We start from the raw sequence: 26,336 nt of genomic DNA on the forward strand, positions 1-26,336 counted from the left end.
AAAGAAAATGTAGGTCTCCTTTTCTGTAGAATGGGTTAGTCTGTAATATCACTCTGTCTGAGACTACTCATCCCACAAGCAATTGCTAAGGAGACAGAACAACAGACAAATTTATTCTGTAGAAGAAAAATGGGCAATAAGTTTGAAAACTGAACAAAAGGACGTGAAATTTCTTATCCGCTCCTCTGGCTACCACCTAGCCCCTCCCACCCACCCTCAGGAGTCCTGCTAGTGTTTTGAGGTGTTTATACACATGCTCTGGGAGCGGGAGGGAGGCGATTTAACTAAAGCTGCCCTGCGTTGTGTGTGTGTGTGTGCGCGCGCGTGTGTGTGTGCGCGCGCGTGTGTGTGTGTGCGCGCGTGTGTGTGTATATTACTAGCTATATTTCTGACATGGGGCAGGGCAGGTGTGGGCAGAGACAGACTCCACTTGGGGCTGGGCCTGCTCCCCCTTCCCCTCCCTCTGCTGTGGGGCTGAGCCTGCCCTGTCCTCAACACCCTCCCTGCCGCCATTTCAGGTCTGGGCGCAGCCCCCCCATCCTCCCTGCTGTTGCTGTGGGGCCAGGCTGGGCCCAGCACCGCCCTCCTGTCCACTGCTGTTTGGGGCCAGGTCAGGCCAGCCTGGGCCTGGCGTGCCCCCACCCACTGCATTTTCAGGGCCAGGCACACCCCTCCCACCTCCCTACCACTGTCTTGGGGCTGGGCCAGGGCTGGGCCCGGGCCCCCCACACCCTCCCCGCCATCATTTTGGGGCCAGGCTGGGCTCGGCACACCTCTCCGCCACTGTTGCAGGGCCAGGCGTGCTTCCCCCCACGTCCACCCAGCTCGCATCCGCCTGCCTCCACTCCCCATGAATGTCTTGGGGGGGGTGGAGAACCTCTACCCAGCACCCTGTGCTGCTGCTGCATCTAAGTAGCAGGGGGCGGGAGGTGAGGCCAGTGCCCATGGCCTTGTGCCCCACTCTGTCCATTCCATGGCTGCCGCCTCTCTGGAGCGGGGTGGGGGAAGAGGTCAGCTGCACTAACCTTGCTCCCGTGCTCCTTCTCCTCTGTCCCCACTGTCAGGCGGCATCTGGACCTGCTCTTCCCCCATGCCATGGCAGGCCTGGGCCCATTCCCCCCACTTCCTTGCGCTGCTGTCACAGGTTCAACCCTGTTCCTCACCCTCCTCATGCTGCTGCCTCTGCCTTCTCCACGAAGCAGGGCGGGGGTTTCCCCCATCCCCTCTATCCCTGCTGTCATGGTGCTGCTGCCACCCATGGGCTGAACCTTCTTGGAGCACTGATTGCCTGCTAAGACAGCCAATCACAGTGCAAATAAAGTGCTACTGCAGACACATAGACAGACAGACTAAAGCTTTTATAATATTAGATTACTAGCCTATTGCCCATCAAGAATGGCCCCACCTCCCACCTTGGGACCAGACCCGTCCCCCTTCTCCCCCCTGTTGCTTCTGAAGGGAATAAATTCACTAAACTTTTGGTTTTTTGCATTATTTAGATTTTGGATGTGGCTTTTCCCCTTTTGCCCTCCCCATTTTAATAAAATGATAGAAAGGGAAATGGATCTATATTCTGATACAAGACTGATAAAGTTTATGGGATTTCAAGTAAAATCTCTTCTCTTCAGAGCTGATAAAGAACACAAAGCTCTGTATTCAGTCTAGAATCACTTCCTCTGAAAAGGATTTGTGTCTAAAATATCTATCTTGGTTTGTTGCTCCTTCAGTTTGTCAAAACACACAGACTATTATGTTTGCAGTTCCTGGACAAAGAACTCATTTTTTCATAATGTAACAAAAATTGCTTATCTGAGATGGAGAGATTTAAGAAGTTAAAAAGAATTTGCTAAATATTTCTAGGTATCACTGCTTCTATTTTATATCTGACTAAATCAAGACTTACAACCCGGTTGTAACTCCGCGGCCCTTGAGCATTAAGTGTATTCAGTGTCCCTATGTTTCAAAATGGCAGTGGAGATGCTTTAATTAAAGATCATCAAGTGAGGTTTAGTTAAAGCACCCTACTGCCGTTTTGAAGTGTGGGATACTGAATACACGTGATGCTGCTGGTGCTTTAGGGATAGGATTCAGAGGAACCTAGACAAATTGGAAGATTGGGCCAAAAGTAATCTCATGAGGTTCAACAAGGACAAGTGCAAAGTCTTGCACTTAGGACGGAACAGTCCTACACACTAATACATCGAGGGCCACACGACAGGCAGCCAGGGACAGATAAATATTAATTTTCTAACTATTTTAGGGGTCCCGCGGGTGGGATAGAATGGCCTGGTGGGCCGCATCTGGCCCACAGGCCGCATTTTGCCCACCCCTGAGCTAGACTGTTCTCAGTGGTGGCAGATAACAGAACAAGGAGCAATGGTCTCAAATTGCAGCGAGAAGTTTAGGTTAGATATTAGGAAGAATTTTCTCACTAGGAAAGTAGTAAAACACAGGAACAGTTTACCCAGAGAGGTTGTGGCCTCTTCATCCTTGGAGGTTTTTAGGACCTGGCTAGACAAAGCCTTAGCTGGGATGGTCCTGTTTTGAGCAGAGAATTGGACTGGATGACCTCCCATCACCTGACCTCTTAACGTATCTACAACTCCCCCCAACTTGGTGTCATCTGCAGACTTGCTGAGGATACACTTCATGCCATCTTCCAGGTCATTGATAAAGATATTGAGCAAAACCGGCCCCAGGACTAACCTCTGGGCACTCCACTTAATACTGGCTGCCAGCTAGACATCAAGCCATTGATTAGTACTTTCTGAGCCTGATGCTCCAGCCAGTTTTCTATCCATCTTACAGTCTATTCATCCAGCCCACACTTCCTTAGTTCGCCTGTGAGAATGTTGTGGGAGACGCGTATCAAAAGCCTTGCTAAAGTCAAGGTATATTATGTCCACTGTTATCCCTGCATCCACTGCACCAGTTATCTCATCAGGCAGTCAGGTTGGTCAGGCATGACTTGTCCTTGATGAATCCATGCTGACTGTTTCTAATCACCTTTTTCTGTTCCATGTGCTTAGAAATGGAGTCCTTGAGGACCTGCTTCATGATTTTTCCAGGTAATGAGGTGAGGCTGACTAGTCTGTAGTTCCCTGGATCCTCTTATTTCCTTTCTTTAATGTGGGCGCTATGTTTGCCCTTTTCCAGTCATCCAGGACCTCTCCTGATCACCATCAGTTTTCAGAGGTGATGGCCAGTGGCTCTGCAGTTACATCAGCCAGCACCCCTGGGTGCATCCCATCTGGCCTCATGGACTTGTATATGTCTATATTTTCTAAGTAGTCCCTAACCTGTTCTTTTGCCACTGTTGGCTGATCACCTCCTTCCCAAACTGTGTCTTCCTCATCTTCATTTTCTAAACAAAATTATTCATTTCTTGTTGTGGAGCCTGCTCTCCATGCCACAGGGTGGGCTGCCCTCCTATTACAAGTTGCTGGGAGAGGGCAGCTGCCCACACAGCAGGGCAGAACTGGTTTATTCACACACTGGGTAGGAAGCTAGGGTGCATGTGTGGGTGGGGGGCTCAGACCTTGCAGTGTGTGGTCCCCAAGTCTTGGCTTGCACTGCTTGCGGGCCTGGGTCTATGACCCAGGCTGCATGTGGACCCCAGGTGCTTCTGAAGTTGGACAGTCCTGTGCTAGAATATGCCAAGTCAAGGTGGAGAAATAGAGCATAGGAGAGCGGCTCTGAGACTAAGAAAATACGAGTCTTTGTAAAGTCAAAACATATCCTGTGTATCTTGTAATTAAGAGAGCCTTTCTTAAAACATAAAATACACACATAACATTTTTTAATAAAGTCCCTCTTCTTCCCTGTAGTTGTGAAGCTTCTTTTCTTGTGGAAAAATGTTCCTGACTGAACACCCTACCTGGGTTATAATAGCCTCAAATGCCTCCAAACAAAATTATCCATCCTTAATTTTTATCCATTTTTTAAGATTTTAGTGGATATACACTGTGTGTTTTTAATAAACAGCAACAAAAGTTTAAAAAATATATTGGTGATTATTGTAGATTCTGCCTTAGAAGAGGACTGGCAGTAACTCTTAACTAGCTTGAACTCTCAGTTACCCAGAGGTAATTCTGCTGTTAATAAGGTTTTTGTATCAGTAAAAACAGTGGGAACTACTAACTTCTCTCAATGATAGGTCTGATTCAAAATCCAGTCAATTTTTTTCCCATAGATTGGCAATGTATTTTTTTATTCTTCTACACATATGATGTGATCCAGAGTATGATTATAAAGCCAACTGTTGTTAGTTTTTGATCATGTAAACCTTGTGATTCCATTGATTTATTTTTTCTGTGTGTATGACAGGTAGGTGTACTATAAATGCTGTGGTGCTTTGCAGGGCTCTGTTTCAGTGGTAAGCAAGATGCACATTTTGGAAAATAAGAAAAATCTTGGAAAAGCTGATGAAGAATTTGAAAGCTTGTCTGACTTGATTCTAACCATGTAGCTGGTCCAATAAAAGATATCACTCCCAAAAAATTCTTGCCTCAGAAAATCTCATGACATACTTGTAAAGCACTGTATCCAAAAAGTACATAGAAACCTGTGTAGGAAATGGGGTTGTTGCAAAGATTTAGGGCAAATTTTAGCTTTTTCTCAAAGGTAAATCAGTTCTAAGTATATGACTTTTAATTAAGAAAGCAACATGTAAGTTCCCATTAACTTTTTCATTAAACAGGTTATAAATCAGACTTTTATCATTGCTTAAAAAAGAATAACTTTTCTGGATACTTTGTTAGATATCCTGAGGGTGCCTGTAGTACTTTGTAAGTAGTACCTGAGGGTGCCTGTAGATGTACTGGGAGGCTGCTCTGATGCACTTGCAATTTCAATGTGTTAGAGCAGACTCGATTAATTGAGTCAGCTAGAGTGTGTTAATTAGCATCTTCTAGCTAGCCTTTGCATCTTGTGGATCAGTGTCCCCCTGCTTCAAAATGGCAGCAGGGCGCTTTAACTAAAGCTTGTTCAACAAGCTTTAGTTAAAGCACCCACACTGCCATTTTGAAGTGTTGGGACACTGATATATGAGACCATGACAGGGTATCATCTTTGGCTGCAGTTTTTTATAGGCCAGTGCATGTGCATCCATCAAGTTTTGCTGAATTTTCCTCCCCTGGGGATCAGCTTCCCGCCCCTCTTTACTTACCTGCCACGACTTGATATTACTTGGTTCTTAAAAAGGTGGGGGGCTGACCCACAGGTTCCCAGACAGACTCTAGGCTCACCACCTATAGGATAATGAACTGTTGCCTTAAGGGCAAAATACATATTCCTACCTCCCCTTGACATGCCCTGTGCCTTACAGATGTTTTATAATTTTCTCTTTGTTGGGGTCTCAACTGCTGTGGTCTTATCCCCCCCCCCAACTCTAGCTAGGCCTGTCAATCAAAAACCCACTAAGCAGGGCTTGACTCCGAGGGTCTAGCTCTCTAACTTGCTCAGGCTCAAGGCTCTGTTCCATACTCTCCACACCAGTTCCCTACTGGCCCTTCTACACTGCTCCCCTGTGGTTCCAGGGTATTGAGGCCTCAGCCCCTCTGGCTTTGCCTTTCTTTCTGTAGTTAGGGCCATTCGCCTAAGTCCACCCACTAGGACCTGTGTTCAAGGCTCCTATCTTCCCTTCAAATGACTCTAGGCTTGTGGCCCTAGTGCAGCAGGGCTTCTTGAGCCCTCTGTCACAGTGCCACTAAGTGCTAATAAGGCCTCCTCTTTTCCTACAGCCTCAGCCACAAACCACTGGCTTTTAACATTAAATGTAAACCATAGGTCTCTATGGCCATATAATGAAAATAAAAAAAAAATAACAGAGGCAAGGTGCCTGCTTATATGTGCTTGTGGTTCTGTCTCTCAGCATGGCCCATTCTTCCCAAGGAGGCTGCCACAACTGCTCTGTAGTCATCAAGAGCCTCCCTCTCTGCTGCCTCCTTGGCCTTCTCTGCTTGCGGTTTATATGGTTCTGGCCTTCCCCTTCCGGTCACCTGACTGGCTGGCAGGACTCGATCCTTAACCCCTGCTCAGCTGGACGGCTGCACAAAGAAGGTTTTGGATTTAAAGGGACTGCCCTGCTTCCTGGTAACAGGGCTAGGGTTCCCTGTTACAGAGACAAGAGATGCTTTAATCAGAACAGCTCTCAGAATCACTGTAATTAAAGCGCTGCCTCCCCCACCTCCATGAGCACATGTAAAAATGCTAGGGATGAAATTCTCAACCCTTAGGGAATGCACAGGTAATTGTTTCTTCTGCTCAGGCAAACTGGCAGTCCTTCTCTTCCAGCCAGAGAATACTAGCTGTGCTGATGCTTAGATGGGCTCAGGGCATAGCTGGTAATGTCAAATAGCAAAATCCTGCAGCAGTGAAGTCAAAAGCAATTGATCTATTTACAGTAGTGAAAATCTGGAGCAAATATGCAGTGCTGGAAGTTTGCTTCATTCATTTTTAACTAAATTCAGTCCCTTAGCAAAGATTACCCATGCTGGCTTAACCTACCCCCCACACTTGTACATTTCCACACATGCTAAACAGAACCAAGTTCAGCAGCTTTCTCTGTGCTGATCTTCAATAAATCTAGAAATTCCTTCTTGTATGAGGTCTTTCTTTTGTTTGGGTTCTGGTCAGGGTCACTCTAGTTAGCAGCACAATAAAGTGAAAATGTTCTTAAAAACACAGAAAATCAAAGTATCTTATCAGAAGAGTTCTGTTTTAAAGTATTTATTTATGGATTTCACTTTGTGCATTGATCAAGGAACCTGGTTTTGTCTGTTTAAAATTGCAACTTCTCCAATAAAAATTGCAAATTCTCTGATTAAAACCCCCAAATCCATGATTAAAATGAAAGGCCACTACATATATAGGTCTCAGTTGAACACAATGTTTTATGGTTATGTTTCCGGTTTTAAAGCATTTTGGAAGCCTACCAGTACCTCAATTACTAAAATAAAATAAATTCTAAATACCGATATATTTTGGCATTTGATGTTGGGTTTTTCATTGTGGAAGATCAGAGCTCCTGCTGAGACTACTCTGTGTACCCCAGGAAATTATGCATAGAAAAATTCAAAATTATGTGCAGAAAAGTTCAAAAGCATGCACAGGAAAATTCAGAATTATGCATTCCAGTGGGAAGCTGCATGTGGAAGCAAGGAGGAGCCCGCAGCCTGATGGCACGCAACTCTGTGCCTCCATATGCAGCTTCCTGCCTGGCCCAGTGGTGTGCAGCTTCTGGTCCATGTGCCATTGGACTGGGCTGGGCCTCCATGTGGGGCTTCCAGGACTCCAATAGGAAGCCACACATGGAGGCCATTGGGCTGGGTGGGCTCTTGCTTGTCTCCACATGCAGCTTCCCGTTGGAGTAGTGGAAGCCCCATGTAGAGGCACAGAGCCAGCCAGCCTGATCCCATGGCACATGGGCAGCAGCAGCTTAGCACCTGCCCTGGCCTCTGGCATGCTGCAGCATCCTGTGGGAGTGGTGGTGGATGGGTTGTTTTTGACATGGAGGGATGTGGGCAGTGGAGTTCTCCATGGCTTAGTCCTCAGGCCTATGCTATTCACCATCTTTATCAGCAACTTGGAGGTGGGTGTGGAAAGCAGGCTGTCCAAATTCGCTGATGACACCGAAGATGTGGGGAGAAGTGGGCCCACTGGAGAGGAGGGAGAGAATCCAACTAGATCTAGACAGGTTACAATGCAGACAATCTAGGGAGGAGGAACCTGCAATATACCTATAGGCTGGGGAACACCCTTCTCAATAACACAGTGGCTGAAAGGGATCTTGGAGTCATTGTTGACTTCAGGATAGACATAAGCTGCAAATGCGAGGAAGCAGTCAGTAAGGCTAACTGCACCGTGTCATGCATCCAGAGATGCATCACAAGCAGGTCCAGGGAGGTGATCCTTCCCTTCTGTGCAGCACTGGTCAGGCCTCAGTTGGAGTACTGTGTCCAGTTCTGGGCACCGTACTTCAAGAGGAATGTGGCTAAGCTTGAGAGGGTCCAGAGGAAGGCCACTCACATGGTCAGGGGGCAGCAGACCAGGCCCTATAAAGATAGACTAAAGGGCCTGAATCTATTCAGCCTCCACAAGAGAAGACTGAGAGGGGATTTGGTGGCTGTCTATAAACTCACCAGGGGGAACCAGCAGAAAATAGGTGAGGCTCTGCTCCCCTGGGCACCACCTGGGATAACAAGAAATAATGGCCACAAATTGATTGAGAGCCAGTTCAGGCTTGATATCAGGAGGCATTACTTTATGGTTAGGGCTGCCAGGCTCTGGAATGGCCTCCCAAGAGAGGTGGTGCTCTCCCCTATCTTGGGGATCTTCAAGAAGAGGTTGGATAGATATCTGGCTGGGGTATTAGGATCCCAGCACTTGTTCCTGCCCAGGGCAGGGGGCTCAACTTGATGATCTGTTCAGGTCCTGTCTGACCCTAGAAACTATGAAACTATGGGCTGCAGTGCTGCGCCATAGCTGCTGCCACCTCCTTGTGGGAGCAGGAAGCAGGGCAGGTGCCTTGGCTGTTCAACACTGCTAGGCACACAGGTAAAATACCCTGCTTGCCTATCCATACCTACCCCTGGTGGGGGAGGGGGATGCTACCCGGGTTCTTCTGTGCTGGCCTGAGAGTGCCTGTGGACATCTCTCTGCTCCTTCAGCCCTCACCCACACACCCCTGCCCTGATCCCCACCCTCCTTCCGGGCTTTTCCTACAGCCCCCAAACTCCCCCCAGCCCTGGCAGTCACCTGCACCCACACCTGCCCCTGCCCCAGAGGGCCTTCCCTGAATGCTGCCAGTGCCCTTCCTCCTGACCTACAGCCCCCTAATCCTCAGCCCCCTGCAAGCTTTACTTACCCCAAAGGCCGTAGGTGAGGAAGTGAGCCTAAGCCAAGCCCTAGCTGACTTGAGAGTGTTCCCCTTGGAACAGGGCTTAGGGTTTCCTGCCTTTGTTGCAAGAAGCTTTTGCAGGCTGGAACTCTGGCAGCCTGCAGAGAGCTTTTTGCAAAAATGGAAAATCCACGTTTCTCCCTTAAAATGAAAAATGAGATTTTTTTCCTCAGTTTTTCTGTTTTTTTGTGGGCAGCAGGAAACCCAGATTCCTGGTAATGATTCTGTACTGGGAAAAAAGATATCTATGTTATTAATAAGATTGTTCTTGTAAATTCAGTTATAAAGAATTAATTCATAAGGTACAGGACAAAATTACAGTTTTGTAAAGAAGCATGCAGAAATGTTCAGTGGCTTTGTGTGACTTTTTTGACCCCTTGTAATTTTTTGGTAGAAAAATATCTCTATGGAGGTAAGTAAAAAAACATGAAAAGCATTTTGTTCACATGACAATTTGCCACAGCATAATACAAAAATTCATAATGGGTTTTTCAGGTACAGGTGGATTAAACACAACACCTGGCTCGTAGGGCACCTATGCACATGCCTGAAGCCTACTCCAATGTGTGCTAATTAGCACACATCGAAGCAGACTCAATTAATCGAGTCTGCTGAAGGTTGCTAATTAGCATGTTCTAGCAGCCTCAGTATCCTGTGTATTCAGCATCCCCACGCTTCAAAATGGCAGCAGGGGTACTTTAAAGCTCACTGAACAAACTTTATTTAAAGCAACCCTGCCACCATTTTGAAGTGTGGGATGCTGAATACATGAGATGCTGCAGGCGTTTTAATTAGAGCCAATAAATGAATGGATTTTGAAGGCATGTTAGGCTGAGTTCTTGTTTGCTTTGCTTTGCTTTGCTTTGCTTTGCTAAGAATCTCATGGCTGTGCCTGGTAGTATTGGTATTCAGCAGCAAATGTTCCATGTTCCCTTCAGCTTTTCCCTTTGCAAAGCTGTTTTGATGTTAGTATTATTCTTAGAGCTTCACTCTGTGTTTAGCTAATCCCTCAGTCAGTGCTTCTCCTCAAGCTTTGATCAGTAGTTATATTAACAGCCGCCTCTTTCAACAGTGGCAAATAATTTGTTATTTGAATGCGACCTGATAAAATGGTAGATGAACTGAAACTCTTCAAAGACTGATTGCTCAAAGAACTGTTGAAATCAAATGGTATCAGTGCAAGGATATATGAGAGTGTTGTAGCTCTGGACAAGCTAACAGTGCAAATGCTGAAGTAGTCAGGACCTCATCTACTTGTATATTTTAAATCAGTGGTTTCCAAACTCTGACAGATTGCATACTACCAATTTAAAATGATACAACTTTAAGTACCACCAGCAAATTTTTCATTTCAGCCTTAAGTATTAGCACCTTTTTTGTGTCATATAAAGTAATTCTAATAAACCTGTTAATGTGTACCACTGACAGGTTGTCTGTGTACCACTGGTGATACATGTACCACATATTGGGAACTGCTGTTTTAGACTATATAGTATTTTATATGCTGTATAGGACTTAAACTTAGGATGGCCATTGGTTCTGTTTTATGCAAGACCATACTGTTTTTAAACCCTGTGTCCTCTATTTTTTCTTAATGAGGAATGATTTCAAAAAGTCCTGCTTTTCAATTCACTGGTGGAAATACATATCAATCATTTGTCCTCACGATTTTATTGGCTGTGCCTGGAGATGGGGCAGTGCACAGCCAGGAGGATCAGGGTTCCCAGCCAGGGAGGGAAGTAGCTGTTTTGTGGTGAGTCTGCCCCTTGCTGCAGATTGGCCAAGGGGCCAGGTCGCCCCACCTCTCGCTGATGATTGGTGGAAGAGGTGGTGGCCCCACCCCTCGCCACTTTTTGGCCAAGGGGGCCAACCGCTCACCAGTGGGATGTCCTGTGTTCTGGAGATACACTGGTGGCCACCCTACTTGAATGGAAGACTGATTTGTTGTTAAATGAGATGCTCTTCACGTAAGTCTTTTACAATAAAAGAATTCTAACATGGTCACATTGACAGATGGCAGCCTGGAACAAAAATTAATGGCTTATATTTTTTAAAAATAAATGTTAAAACGTTCCACAATACATTTATTTCATTTTCTAGCTGGCATACAAAACAACTAGGAGCATTTCAGAAAGTCATAGGAAATAAGTAAATTCCCTTATCCCCAAAACAACAAGTGATGCAGTTTCCACAGATTGGGATCCATGCCCTAACTGTCTTGGTCTCTCAGTTCTTGTCATTTGCCTTTATGCATTTCCTAAAGCTAGGAAACCCTCCAAGCAGAACATTTCTTGGGGAGTATTGGATTTCATGGATGGTTAAAATCATTCCTCATTCAGTTTTGTAATTTAATACCAATCAGATCTTACTGTTATTGTGTTATGTCAGATAGATTCATGATCCGTGTTTCTGCTTGTCTGCCTGACCTAAAATGTAGCTGTGAAGTCCTTGTCTCTCTCTTGGTTTTTTAGGGATCAGGACAAGAGGGAATCAGCTCAAGGACTTTATTAATTTTCCTCCAGTTGTCCTTATCTGCTCCCTGACATTTTGTGTTGCTTAAGTACCTACACTTCTACTGATGCTGTTTGCTCTTCAGAGAATTATTGCATTGTAGGGTTTGCTGAGTTTTGTGGCAGGGAATATAAGCCTTTTAAAATGAAGTGGCTTGAAAGCACAGTTGTTTTATATAATAAAACCTAGCATTCAGAAAACACAACATCTCCTCTAATTAAAACATGGCATAGAAAATAGCCAAGTTTTACATAATATGAGCTGCTTTCATTTATGGTCATTACTCTCAATGGGCAGCAGAGCCATTTTGCTTTCCAAACTTCCTATAATAGATTGTTACAATAAAAGTAAAGGAATAGACAAGTATATTGACTGCTGTGATTAAATAATCCCAAAAGTGGAGGAAGGCAATAGGGGCTATTTGAAGGAGAAAGGAAGGTCTAGGGTGAAGGCACGATGAGGAATTAATGTGTAAAAAAATCTATCCTTGCCTAACCACACAAAACATTAGTAACACCAAATACTGGAATCCTTTCCAATTCAACTGGGCCCATCAAATTCAGGAAGTTCTAACAATCTGGGTCAGCAAGAACATTTACTTGATAGTGTGCTTATCAGAATAATTAAGTGCAAGTGCAAACATACTAGTTTTTAATAGACTATTCTTCTTTTAATCTACTGCCACACTACTGACTGAAAAATCACTACTGACTGAAAAATCTCCAGGAAAAAATAAGTTACATTTTGCATTGTTTTTTAAAAGATCTTAAGTAGATGTGGGTTTCACATCTTGTGGGCTTCCTACCAAGAATGTGCTCTGCTCTGCACTTTGGAGAATGAAAGCATAGAGGACCATCACTTACATAGTGGGGCATGATGTGAGATGTGGTTTCTTGGCTTAGTTAAGTTCCAGCCCATTTTTTGAGCATTAACAGTATTCAACATCTTATTTTACACCTAGAAGTAAGGGAATGCTTTAGAGGCTGGAGCACCTGTAAGCTGTTCAAATTGATGTGCCTCGGTTAGGAAATGGGATATTATACTAAATTCTAGCTCAGTGGTTCGCAACCCAGTGCCTATGCAAAACGTGTTTGTTGCTATAGCCTCTCATGTTGCTTTTGGCCACAGAAGAATTAAGAAATCAGCACGGAGGTTGGCCAAGGAGAACAAAGTATGAATGTTTTCTACAGACCGTCACCGGCTTAGAATAGTGCTTTTGTGTCACTGTAGGTTGGTGGCCATTGTGCTAGTGGAAGCCTTCTATGCTGTACCATAAACAAACATTGTCCCATGTCAGATTTGCCTTTAACTTTGACAGAGCCAGGATTTCACTCTGTTTTTGTACATTTTAGCTATTTCTGATCGTACATATTTTAATCATGTAGCAGAACCTAGTACTTTGAGGGGGGACTTTGAATAATAAAAGATGTAAAATAGAAGAGACAAGCTAAAAAGTGTTATTGTTATAACGTCATGTGGATTAGTGCCATTGGGGCAGTGCAGCAAGGCAGAAGGAGGGCAGCTGGGCGTGTTGACAGCCAAAGAAGGCACCAGGGACAGTGCATGGGATGCTGGAAACCCGCCAAGCCCAAGCTCCCCTGAGCACATCTGGGCTTCCAGCACCTTGTGCACCATTGCAATTTGTTATGTAGCAAACTAAAATACATCTGATATGTTTAACTTTGCTATGTAACAAAGTAATTTAAAGCAAAATACGCTGCCACACATGTACAGCATGGTGAAATTAAAATGAAAATACATTGCCGCATGTATAAACAGTGATGCAGTTAAAGCGGTGCAAAGGGGCAATTAAACGGCCAATTTCATCACATGTACAAGTGTCATTTGATTCTAGTGAAGAGAGTTTAAACTAGGTTTGCAGGGGGAGGGAGATCAAAGCCCTGAGTTAAGTGGGAAACTGGGGCACCTGGAGGAAACGCAAGCAGGAGGGGACAACGGGGGGCGTTCTCATTCTGCCTGAGAAAGTAGGGCAAATGACTACTTAGCTCAGGTGTCTGTACATGAATGCACGGAGCCTGGGAAACAAGCAGGAAGAACTAAAAGTCCTTCCATAGTCAAGGAATTGTGATATGATTGGAATAACAGAGACTTGGTGGGATAGTTCGCATGGCTGGAGCACTGTCATGGAAGGGTATAAACTGTTCAGGAAGGACAGGTAGGGGGAAAGAGGAGGAGTAGCTCTTTGTGTAAAAGAGCTGTATGATTGCTCAGAGCTCTAGTATGAAACTGGGGACAGACCTGTTGAAATACTTTGGGTTAGAGTCACAGGGGAGAGCCAGAGAGAATCCAACACAGTGACAGAAATGTGAATAAATCATGAATTCTCTTGACACAGGAATTACATAAAGTCTTCCCAGTTTAAGAAATTTTTATTACAGCTATATGAGTGGGCTCTTGCAGAGGTAGAACCTTTCAGAATTACTGAAATATATGGAGTGAAGCTACCATATACATATTTACATATGATACAAAGGAATGTGATTAGCTAACTTGGGTTTGGATAACGCAAAGATTCATATGCACTGGTAATCTGAAACTGCATTTCAGTAACTTTAATCTGCCCTCTAAGAATATAAAATAATTTCCTGGTAATGTATTTCATAAAAGAAATGTATTCAGTTCAGAAGGGATAATGCTCAATCCTTTCAGTGTAATCTCATACCCACTTAGGCGATGGGCAGGTGGGAGCACCAGTGACCCCCCTGCGAGTGCCGGCCAGGGAGTGGGAGCATTGGATGTAGTGCTGCACCCATTTCTGGGAGCAGTGTGGCTGTTCACCAGATGGTAAGTTTTGCTGCAAGGGGACGACACCCCTCCCCCCCCCCGTTGGCGAGATTGGCTGTGGGGAGAAGTGTCCCCCCCACCCCAGTCTCTGACTGGTTGCCGGGGGGGAGGGGGCAGGCATGTGCCTTCCTGACTAAGGTGGCACTGGTTGCCCATGCTTATAGCTTTCAGATTCATCCACAACTTTTATCCTCTTTGGAAAAGGCGATGAGTAGAAGATTTGAACAAACTGTTTGAATATGATAAACCCTGTAATTACTTCACAAAAATGAGTGTGGAGACTACTCAGACTTTGTAGGTAAAGTATCACTAATCCATATGGTGTAATTATAATAACCCTTTTAGCTTGTGTCTTCTATTTTACATCTTTTATTATTCAAAGTTTTATTATTATCCCACCACAGAGGGAAGCTCCCCCTTGCAGCTCGGGGTTGCACAGCCTGGTGGCAGCTCGCATGGGCAGACTCTGCCAAGGAAAAAAAAAAAGTGGTGAGGGCCCTTTTCCTGGGAGCCTGTTCACCTCCCCCATGGCAGAGGGACGAGCTGCTGGCAGGCTAAGTAGGCCCTGAGCTGTGGGGGTGCCTAGTGCTTTTCTCCACAGTGGCGGCACCCCCTGGGCAGCACCTGCCCACTAGCACCCTACCTGGACAGTCCCAGGGGGCGCTGCTGCTGCGGACGCAGGCACCAGGACCCATGTAGCTCAGAGGCTGTGCCACTCAGTGGCAGCACACACGGGCAGGCTCTGCTGAGAAAAAAACCCCAAAACGTGGTGAGGGGCCTGATCTTTTTTTTTTTTCCCCCCTCCTGGAGCCTTTCCACTTCTCCCATGGCTGGGGAGGAGCTGCTGGCAGGCCCTGAACTGTGGGGGGCTCCAGTCCTTCCCTTCGCAGTGGTGACACCTGCCCGCTAGCAGCCCATCTGGGCAGTCCAGGGGGCAACTCCGCCACGGTAAGAAGTACCAGGCCTCGTGCAGCTCAGGGACCCTTTGGCCCGCCATCAGGTGGCCCCCTAACTGAGGAAGACATGAGCAGGCTCCAGAAGAAAAAAATAAAGGATCAGGCCCCTTGCCACTTTTTAATTTCTTCCTTAGTGGAGCCCGCCTGCACAAGCTATCACCAAGTCGCGCAGCACCTAGGCTGCAGAGAGGCACCCAGTGCTTCCCTTCACGGTGGTGGCATCCACTGATTCAGAAGCCAGCATTGTGTACATAAAGCTGATGTTATTTTTCTCCAGGTGCATTACCTTGCACTTGTCAGTACTGAAGTTTATCTGCCTTTTTCCTCCACTGATTTAGTTTGGTGAGATTTTTCTGCAGCTCCTCTCCATCAGCTTGGGACTCGACTACCGGAAATAATTTGGTATTGCCTGAAAACTCAGATTTCACAGTGAATTCCCATTTCCAGATCATTGATGAAAATGTTGAACAAAGCGGGGTTCAGCACAGATCCCTGCAGGACCCCACTTTTGACCTCCCTCTATTTTGAAAAGTGACTGTTTAGTGCTACCCTTTGTTTCCTGTCATTTAATTGGCTCTCAGTCCACCAAAAGGACCATCTCTCTAATCCTGTGGCAATAAAGCTTTCAAATGCCTTTGGTGAGGAACATTGTTGAATGCTTTTTGTAAGGAACTTATTGTATAAAGTTCCTCTATTTTCTCCTTGCCACAAGGTGAATATATATAATTCTAAGAGTGCACAAAATATTATTAAAGCAAAGACACTTTCTTAATACTGTTCTTATTGTACTGGATTGTATTCCTGCAGCTAAATGTCATTCACTAGGAAAGAGATACTCAGCTGAATAGCATTTTCAAGTTTCAAGGAGTACCAGAAATAAAGAGAGATTATAGTCTGAGGACTAAATTCCTAGTGAAGGTGGCATACATTTTGAGTTGCTTTTGTCTTTTAAGGCAACAATGAGCACTAACGTGTAGAAACTCCCATCAATGGAAAGGAAAAGGTTATCATTCATGGGTTGTTATGCATTAGAAGAAACTAATGTTATTTTCCCAAACTGTCTGCTAGCCTAGTTCCTCATAGGTTGCCACTTAATAATATGAGTGTTATTTTTCTTGCTTTGAGCAGCAGTAAAACTTTTAACAAAAGGTTATTATTAAAACAGCTATGATTTGGATCTGGAATTAATACCTCTTGGTCTGAATTGAGCAGTTTGCACCCTTCAAAATAATATTTCATGGTGCTTTTACAGACTTAGCAAGGAAAAGCAACATCAGTTTATATGTAGATCTCGTTCCAAAGATTATTTTTCAAATAATTTAAAACCAAGGGTTTATCTGTAATACAAAATCTGACTGGAATCAAATAGGAATCTAAAGTGCTGCGTTAACTACAAAAAATATATATAATTATGATGATTACAACTGATCTGTCAAGATAGACCAGGGCAAAACTTGTTTGGCATGGTGTGTGCTAGTTGTAATAAAAAAAACCTGGTTCCAAAACATTAGTCATTTAATGTGTGCTACATGTGATGAAGTTGAAATAATTATGATTTGTGCTATGAAATTAATTGTTTCTATATTTTGCTTGCCATATCAAAAATTTATAGGGACAAAGGGGAGAGGGTTAAGAGAAACATTTACTCTAACCCAGAATTAAATATTTTGTTTCCAGGGGTTTTATTTTACTTGAAAAATCGATTAATTTAAAAGTAAGACTGAAACACTGAACTATTTTAATTTCAAAGTTATAAAAATGAAAACTTCTGATTTTTTTCAGACATAACAATTCAGTGAATTCATCAAGAATTTGCAAATTGTTTCTGTCAGCTTAAATATATTAAAAAAAAAACCTTGTATCAATTTTTTTCACAGTCCTAACTATTATACCTGTATGGCTCTCAAAAGTCTTATACTCAGAAATTATATCATAATTCCTGCTAAGTATATTAAACACTGGAGACCTGCCTCTCTGTAGATTTATTTTAAAGTGATATTATCATTTTTAATTCCATGTGGCTCACTGTATGACACTTTTTATTTAAAAAAATAATGAAATCATGAAATAGTACTTACCTGTTTTCTGCCTTAAGGTCATTGACATGCCAGAACACAATCCTGGAGATATGGGAGGAACAATGAGACTGGGGAAAAGGAGAACAGTTTTCAAAACAGAGGACTCTGTCTTACGTAAGTTAACTTTTCTTGTTTCATTTGCCCTTCAGATAAAAATGTTACGTGCCTCACCAAAAGCCTGAATTTCATCATGTTAAACATGTTCTGAAGTGTCCTTATAGTGAAATTCCCTCTTCTCCCATACCATGCATTTAATATTTGAAGTGTTTCCAAACCTAAAAGGCTACCCTAAAAATGGCATTTTCTTGTTCCTGTTTCTAATTAGTTACTTGAGTGTGTCTTTTCAGTTTATGTAAAATACATTACTAAAACCTTATTGTCTGGGTTAACAACAATCTCTGTCCCTATCCCTGTTTGAAGTGTAATGTAGAGAATCACTATCACTGGAATTGTAGTTTCACAGCTTTATCGTCTCCTTCTCTCCTCCTTTAAGTAGCAGTTATAAATTTGTGGCTCTTGTCCCATAGGGGAAAGAAAAGCTCAGGGTTCCGCTGGCTTCAGCACGCTAGTTGCCCAGCTGTTAAAAAGGATAGATAAGTACCTAAAATATAGCATAGTTTTATTTTTCTAAGTAAGACATTTCGCTTCATTTTTGTTTTGTTTTAACCAACTCCAGCTAATCCTTGCTTTTCCAAATCACATCTGACGATTCTAGCCACACATTTATATTGTGTACAATAATGAACATCCTTGGCTGTTGAATCCTCTTTGGTTTTGCCTTTCCATACAAGGAGCATAAAGGAAGGAAAACAAACATTGACTCCAAATCTGCCTTTGGATATTTGTCACATCCGTCTCTTATCATTGGGTGCTCCAGACAGTAAAAACTTACTCAGGAATAATGAAAAAATGAGTCACTTGGGAATGTGTATATTTGCCAAGGAGCCAGCATGTCTGCATAACAACCTCAACACTCTGTAACCGGAGTAGTCCATGCCCCTTATGAAACCCTGTTCCTATGTATGTATGCCTTTTCCCCAGAATCCTCTGTTAAAGTGCAAACAGCTGAAAATTATCTGGCCAGTTCTGGGCCCCGGGTGGCAGTGGCAGATTTGGTGCTGCTGGAGATGTTGCCTCCTTTTTTTTGCCACCAACATTCATATTGCCAGTGTTCAGTGGCAAAAAGGAGAACTATTGGCCATGTGCCTCCACTGATTCTTTGCTTTTCCCACTGCTAAAGCCACTGCAAACAAGGTGCAATGTGCGGGGAGGGATGGGGAACAGGAAGGTAAGAGGTGTCGTTCCCCTTAGCTCTATTCTAGCAACCTTTCTCCAGCACCCTCCAGCTCTCTCCTTAGGCAGCACCCAAGGTTCATGGCGTTCTCACTTGCCCGTAGTTATACTGCTGGCTGGCAGATGTCTGCGCAACATGTCTTCTTCAGGTGTCTTAAGTGCAACCCATTTTAGGCAAAGTTCCTGCTTTGGTTCCTGCTTGTCAATTCTCCTGCTCCAGCCGTGCCTCTTGCCCAGCCTCACCTTCTACCTCCTCTCAGTTCCCTACTTCTAGCACAGATCTGGGGTTCCAGACTAGCTCATTTGCTAGTTTAGACTCCTAGCATCCAATCCGGCTGTAATTGTCGCTCTGCACTGCCTGTGCTCCCAGTCCCTGACAATGTATCACTGTTCCCACAGTATAAACAGAATAAGTACTTTGAAAATACAGTATAATCCAGTTGTCCTTCACAGAATAACAGCCCATTTATAGACTATTTTATTAAAGTTTGCACCATATTCAACAGGCGTTAAAAGCTGAAACTTTCCTTTAGATCTTCAGTAGTGCTTAGCCAAAGTTGTTTTTCTGGCTTGGCTCACTGTAGCCATCATGAAACCCACGCTTTTACTGCCTTGGAAATGAAGTGCCCATAAATGAATGATAGCCAAAATGCGCTACATTTTCTCAGTTGCTTTGAGTGCTGATTTTAATATGTTCGTGTTTATCTCAGCTGGGTGTGTAGGGCAACCTGAATAAGCACTCCATACTTTTGAAAGTTCACCTGATAAGTGCCTTTATTATCTTAAAAGATGCATGTTTGTGTGAACTTCACCAGCTTACTACTAGGGATTCAGCCAAGACATAGGACTAATCCTGACACAATGGATGGAAATTCTTGTAGTAAATAAGTGTCCAGACTACCTAGGATATGTAAACTCCTTTCAAAGTACTTCATTTCATTTACTAGAAAGGATATTCAGCTATATTTGAATGAATGAATCACAAAAGTGAAATGACCCATTAGTAAACTAATGGAGCATCATTATTTTCTGAACAACCAGAGAGTGCTAGTACTTTCAAGAGGTAAAGATAAACATTCTCAGCTCTGAATAACATGCCATTCAGGCAATACGGGAAATACTGCTAGGATTTCATTTTTCCTTCAACAAATTTTATACCGAGATATATTATCTAATTCTTTAATAGTATACTGGAAATCCTATCCTACCCCTTTCTGGTGCCTAACCTAACGCCTCCTGCCTTCTAAGGCCATTGGCCAATTGAACTCTAGTTAATGTTGTGTTCAGAAGCGGATATTCAAGGCTAGGCCAGTCCTGTTCATTGGTCCAGGACCTCTGTTGATCCCAGGTGTTGACCCCTTTTCTTAGGTCCTCCTAAACTTCTTCATAGATATCATGACTTTTGTAGTCCTAATGTTAATTTGGCAAAAGCTACTGTTTTGTACACTAATTCTTGCCTGTAGCTGTTCTTAAACCCCTACCTCAGCCCTACCCAGGATAATAATCCTAGTAATTCTGTTGCAAAGAACTCGTAAAGGTCACGGTGGGTCAGAATGTTTCATTCCTAGCTGACATCTTTGAGTTTATCCTGTGAATCGTGTTTGCATGCCTAACATTGAATGGCACTCTATGGCATCCTTGAAAAGATCTCAAGGCACCCCAGGGTTCTGCAGCACCCTGATTAAGGATCACTATCATCAGCTGATGGGGAGATCAGAGTTAGGATGAAGCAATATGTGGTAAGTCTCTGCCATCATTTTCAGTAGCTTCATCCACTTCCATGTATATCAGAGGCTTGAGAAAGCTTTGATAATCTGAACAGGAGAAAGAAATTCCACCCCCAGTCTTAATAAATTTAAACTGGAATGATATTTAAAAAAAACAAACCAAAACCCTAGAATAACTGCCTTTTAACTCCATCAATTAAATGCCAGTACAATCACTGCAGAATTTAAACAAATTTTCCTGATGTTAGGCAGTTTCAGTATCCTGTTGGGTGAAGTTATACCTTTTACAACAGTATGAGCAAAAAGCACAATTTTGTTTGTTACCTTTAACTGAAACTCCTGTTAGAATGTTAATTTTTTCTAGCTGGTTGTGTCTATCCTAAACCTAGAGTTTTAGGTTCCCAGTGCAGAGGTAATAACTTGGACTGAGGGGCTTCCAAAGTCACTGGACATAAGAAGTGGGGGAAATGAGGAGAAAACGTGTCTTTTTTTCAAGGTGGATTCATACAGGTATTATGTCAGTTCCTGGGCGTTGTTCATAAAAATGGAACAGAACCCTAGTAAAAGGGTATGGAATTTCCTTCACACTACACTCCTTTTGAATGTGAGAATTTTTTGAAGTTTCCTTTGTATCTTCCTTTGTGACTGAAAGCAAACCCTAGAAACACAATGATACGTGGGTGCATAAAGGGTTTATATTTTCTGTTATCTAAAAGCATTTAATGGAAGCTGCACTCTGTCATTAAGCACTATCCTACTTTTTCTGCAGGGAGGCTTTATGGTGATGAAGCTTTTGTGGAGGAACGACACAGGCATAGATATGAAGTAAGCACTGCTAATGTAATATATAGTGTTGAGTGTTTACAGCACAGATAAATTAGGAAGGACTAAATCTACCTGTTTAGGAGCAAAACTCTCACTAAAATTAGTGGGGATTTTCCTGAATAAAGAGGAAGCAAGCTCTTAGGAGGCTGGGTATTATTCTCATGGTTTCTGTAGTTTGGAGGCAATATTGCATCTTGGGAAAGCTAAGTTGAAGAGTGATACTGGACTTAATTCTGCTTCCTGTAAACCATATACACCTCATGCTGTATGCCCTGCAAAAAACACTTGTTTATTATCTTGTTTTCTTGCCTGCCAATTAATAACATTTTTTCTACAAACCATACAGCTCATTAACACTTCTTGCTAAGAGCAAGATAGCAAATGAGGTAAAGCTTACAAATCCAATATTACAAAAATACAAAAAAAATATTAACATGACTTAATTCTGCTTCCAGTGAAGTCAGTGACAAAACTCCCACTGGTTTCAAACACTTTAGCACAGGAGTAATGGGATCAGTACTCTTTATGATTGTTGCTTCTCACCCTGATTGAGCTTACATATGTCCTATACATGGCAGGCTTTGTCTCTAATGCAAAGTGACCAGAGTTTATTGTATGATTATCTATTGTCATCAGCCTTTTGGAAGAAGTCACTCTGCTGCTCTGCAGACTAGCAGATAAGTATCATAATTATTTCTGTCAAAGGACAAAGGTATAATGAGGAACTGTTTTACGAGTTTTCTGAATAAAAATGTATGTGACTCTTAGACCTCCATCTATATCAGTTAAACCAGGCAGTGTATGGCAGATTTGAATGACTCAGAGTAGACAAGTACTAATGACAAAATAAGAATAGCACTGCCTTCCAAATGTGCTGCTTTGACAGTGTTCCTATCCTGCAAACCATATACACCTCATGCTGTATGCCCTGCAAAAAAACACTTGTTTATTATCCTGTTTTCTTGCCTGCCAATTAATAACATTTTTTCCACAAACCATACAGCTCATTAACACTTCTTGCTAAGAGCGAGATAGCAAATGAGGTAAAGCTTACAAATCCAATATTACAAAAATACAAAAAAATATTAATATGGCTAAAGCTATGACTAAACAACACTGCAGTCATGAAGACTAGGAGATAAGAATCACAGGAACAAATTTATGCCACAGAGAAGAGTTAAGATTATTAGGGCATCAACTTTGGTGACTGAGGTTGAGATTATTAATGTGTTTAGGGTAAGAATGCCATGTGTTTGTGAGCTTCCTTGTATATGTCTGTGTTTGATGGTGTGTGAAGTTGCATGACTTACACTTTGTTTCCTGAGTCTTGGGGTGTTTTCTTTGGGGGTTGTTTGTCCTTAAAACCACTATTTACTGGAGGTTTATTTTTTGTTTTATTTTCAAATATTTGCATATTATCTTCATATTTTAGAATATTAACCATTCGCAATACAAATATAGTATATTGGTGGTAGAAATCATGTTAGTATTTTGGAGGTATTTTTCACACTTTTTCAAATACTGTTTAATTTTACCTTTCTTAAAAACTATTTATTGTACAATTTTCCACTGCAGACTTTTTAAATCAAACAAGAAATAATTCCCAGCACCTGACCTAGCCATACATTTGTTAATGCCAAGTACATACTACATTATTTATATAATCTCTTCTAATCTGTATATTACTACTGTTTTTCAATTTTTGAGGTGAACCCTGAGTTGACTCGCTTCTTTGAAGAGAAGGGTTTAAAGTTTGTTGGCCATGACACAGAAGGGAATAGAATGGAAATCATTGAACTGGAAAGTAAGTGACTCAGTTTTTTGTAACACCTTTTGTCTGTATTAAAATGAACTACACGTAATCAGAATAATGACTAGGCACTGACTAAGCTGAACATGAATGTTTTGAATAATTTGAGGTATCAAGCATACTTTTATATCCAAATGGAGAAGGCTTCATAAGTATGTTAGGGACCCTTACCTTCTACATCTGTCACAGGACTATGAGTGCAGTGCGATATCAAGGACTCGTATTACTCTTCGAAAAAGCCAAAATTCTAGCTTGGGGTGGGCAAAATATAGCTTGTGCCAACTGATTGGATTCAGCCTTCCAGGGGTGCCTGCCAATTAATTAGAGCTGGTCTGTGGTGTTCTCCAGGGCAGGCAGTGTTGTGCTTCTGCCTGCACCCACTGGCCCCAGTCCTGGCCAGCATGGCCAGCTTCTGGCAGGGCTGCTCCCAGTGTGGCTGCAGCCACCCAAGTGCTGCTCAGCTCCCCTCACCTTCCATGGTGACTCCTCCTCCTGCTTCTGCCATTGCTGTGCCACTCTGAGCAGGGAGGAAGCTTCAGCTGAGAGGCTCCTGCCCCAGCATGGGGAGCTGCACTTCCAGCTCACAGCTGCCTTCCACCCACTCCTCCTGCTCAGCACGATGAGCTGTGTGTACTGGCCAGGGCCAGGCCAGCGGGCACAGGCGGGAGTGTAGCATGGGCTGCCCTGGGTGGGAGCAGGTGGAGCTCGGTCTCCTAGTGAGTTCTCCCTTTCCTCACCCCTGGCCAGCTCCCAGGGTCTAGCACCCAGGCAGCGCCCCCTCCACACATACCTATGCACATATGACTTCCCAACTCCTCTGCACACTTCCCCCCTACATATCCCATACTCTCACACCCCACAGGGCAGGGGCATGCAGGGAGCGGATTGTGGTTCTTCCTCAGGCCCTGGCCCTGCATGTCCTGACCTCAGCCTTGGCCCTGCGCTGCAATCCAAGGGTCTCCATGGTTGCGAGCATGACTGGGCAAGTTGCTGCCTCTGGGGCCAGGCCCAGGAACCTGAGGCAGTGACAGCACAGGGCTAGGGTCATGGAACCCATTCCCATCACAAAGGCATGCAGACAGCAGGTCATGGTTCTGGCCTGGGCCCCAGCCCCATGATGTCACCATCCCACCACCTCACTCTGTGATCCTGGCCTCACCCACCTGTCTGCCCATAAAGCATCTTAAATAGTACATCTGGGAGGAATTATTACTACCCTACCAAAAGGAGAATAACGTTTTGTGGCTACTTTTTGTCCTAATACTTCAGAAGAGAAAAAACTCTCCAGGAGAAAGATTGAATAGACTCAATAAGGTCAGTGCCAGATAGGACTTTTATTGTCAATGGGTGCATCTATATGAGATGCTTAGCCACACAGTAGCATAGTTTACTGTGAAGTAAGCATGTGCATCTACACATTGGACGTGTTTCTATGCAATAAACCTCCCTAATCGTGAATAAATTTGCTGCCGGCAAATGCAAGTAGCAAATTTAGTTTCAATTAGTAATGGCACAGTAGCGCTTGTGTAGATGATTGACCAGGAGCAGATTTGCCATCCACCATGGGGTGGGAGGCTGCTCCCTGCCCCCAGGAGCTGCCTGCTTTTGGGGTGGGCTCCACCACCAGAGCCCAGGCAGAGACTGTATGCCCTTGGTTTGGCAGCAGTGAGCTTCAAGTCCTTTGCTCCAAGATTACGATTGGGGAATGGGGCCTGGGAGATCCATGACACTCTGCATGTAAGGTGGGGTCTGGGAACTGTACTGGTAAGGGGCAGGTCCCAGTGCCATGTGCCAGTTGGGTGATTCAGGCACAGGGCTTGGAAAGAGCTGCAGGGATGGGGTAGGTCCCAGCCACCTGCTCCCATCTGCCAGTGGAGCAGCTAGCAGTAAGCTAGCTGCTAGCTTCCCAATCAGTGCACTGGGGAAGAGGTCCGAGACTGCCTCCTCTGCAGCTGTTTCCAAGTTCCCTACCCCTGATCAGGGAGCTGGAGCCAGGAGCTCCCTGGTGCCAGGGCAGGGGGCCATTGTCCCTGCCAGGAGACACCAGCCAGGGCAGTGAATGTGACCCCACCAGGAGCAGGAGGGAGCTGCAGGTGGCTCATCCAAGGGGTGCTGGGGGGCATCTCCCTGCTGTTGTATACACCTTCCGGGGAGATATTTCCCAAATATGTGGAAATGCTAAAAATTGCAGTTACACGGCTACATACATGCTACCTAGGCAAGTAAATTGACATAGGTTTCTAGATCTAAGTTTAAAATGTCGGCATTAGACAGAATACCATTTATGAGACTGATATAATTGTTTTGCTACCATAACCTTGTATTCAGGCTTCCAAGGTGCCTTAGAAGTGGGATATTATAAACTGCTAAAACACAAGATTGGGAGTTCTGAGTTTATTACTTCCATTAAAAAGCAAAACTTTAATTTTGAACCAGTTTGAATAAAGATGTATTTCCATCATCTCAATCAGGCACTAAGGAATACATCAGAACTCATAAATTAATAACTGCCATGGTGATTTTTATTCAGTTTGCTCCTGATAGATTACTTCTGCTATGCATGCAGTATGATTAGTACTGGAAGGTTATTTTATCTGCCCCACATGAAATTATTTATGTAGAGAGCATGATGAAATAGCACAGGATTTTTAAACTTCATGATACTGTGAAAGGAATAGGAACAGCAGTAAAACCGGCATTTCACAACAACCTGCAAGAAGACTCTGATGATCATTCATGAGGAAAAACGATCAGCTCAGGGGGATTGGCAATCAGGCACAGAGATACAGTATATCAAGTTAGGTTGGGAAAGCGTTTTAGCAGACTATCCCCACAGGTAATATTTTGATGCTTTCTCATCATCTTGTTTTGCTGCTTTAGGGAACTATCTCATGTGGTAAAATGAACCAAGTAATGAAATCACAACTGGTGAGGTCAAGGAAGATTTTTTTTCACACTATTCTCAGCACTGCATAATGATAAATGTATCATATACCCAGATCCTAATCCAATAGGAATACAAACATAAATGGTGACAGCTGTTTCAAGTGTCACTGTTGTATTATATATATTAATTCCTTCTGGATTACATTTAGACACAAGTAAATGGGGTAAAATGCAGCATGGGTTTACCAAATGTACATCACAGCAAACTAATTTGATGTTTTTCTCTGATAAGTGATTTTTTTAGATAAAGGAAATGTAGCAGATCTAATTTATGTGGACTTCAGTAAAGCACTTGATACGGTGTCACAAGGAAATTATTAGTTAGCCTGGGGGAGATTGGGCATTAGTCAAAGAATTGTAAGGGTGGCAAAGACCTGTCTAAGAAGAAGACAACAGAAGCCAGTTAGGGAAGGGTCAGATTGGAGCCAGGTTACAAGTGGAGTTCTTCAGGGATTGATCCAGAGACTGATTTGATTTAGAATTTTC

The 26,336-nt window shown here is 43.5% G+C and overlaps 1 protein-coding gene across 8 annotated transcripts in view; it reads left to right on the top strand.

The window, feature by feature from the left end:
• Window positions 1-26,336, top strand: part of CTPS2 (CTP synthase 2) — a 139,137-nt gene that overhangs the window by 84,363 nt on the left and 28,438 nt on the right. For 7 of the 8 annotated variants that reach the window (XM_090063116.1, XM_090063072.1, XM_090063065.1 and 4 more), the window contains 3 exons: window positions 17,267-17,363; window positions 21,039-21,094; window positions 22,802-22,898. In XM_090063116.1, the coding sequence (XP_089919242.1) occupies window positions 17,267-17,363; window positions 21,039-21,094; window positions 22,802-22,898 (250 nt within the window). Of the gene's footprint in view, window positions 1-17,266; window positions 17,364-21,038; window positions 21,095-21,730; window positions 22,782-22,801; window positions 22,899-26,336 lie in introns of those variants that run through there. The other variant, XM_090063123.1, reaches the window with a different exon arrangement.

Source organism: Crocodylus siamensis, chromosome 1, assembly GCF_052110815.1.
Source record: "Crocodylus siamensis isolate JL-2025a chromosome 1, ASM5211081v1, whole genome shotgun sequence".
Lineage (NCBI taxonomy): Eukaryota > Metazoa > Chordata > Crocodylia > Crocodylidae > Crocodylus > Crocodylus siamensis.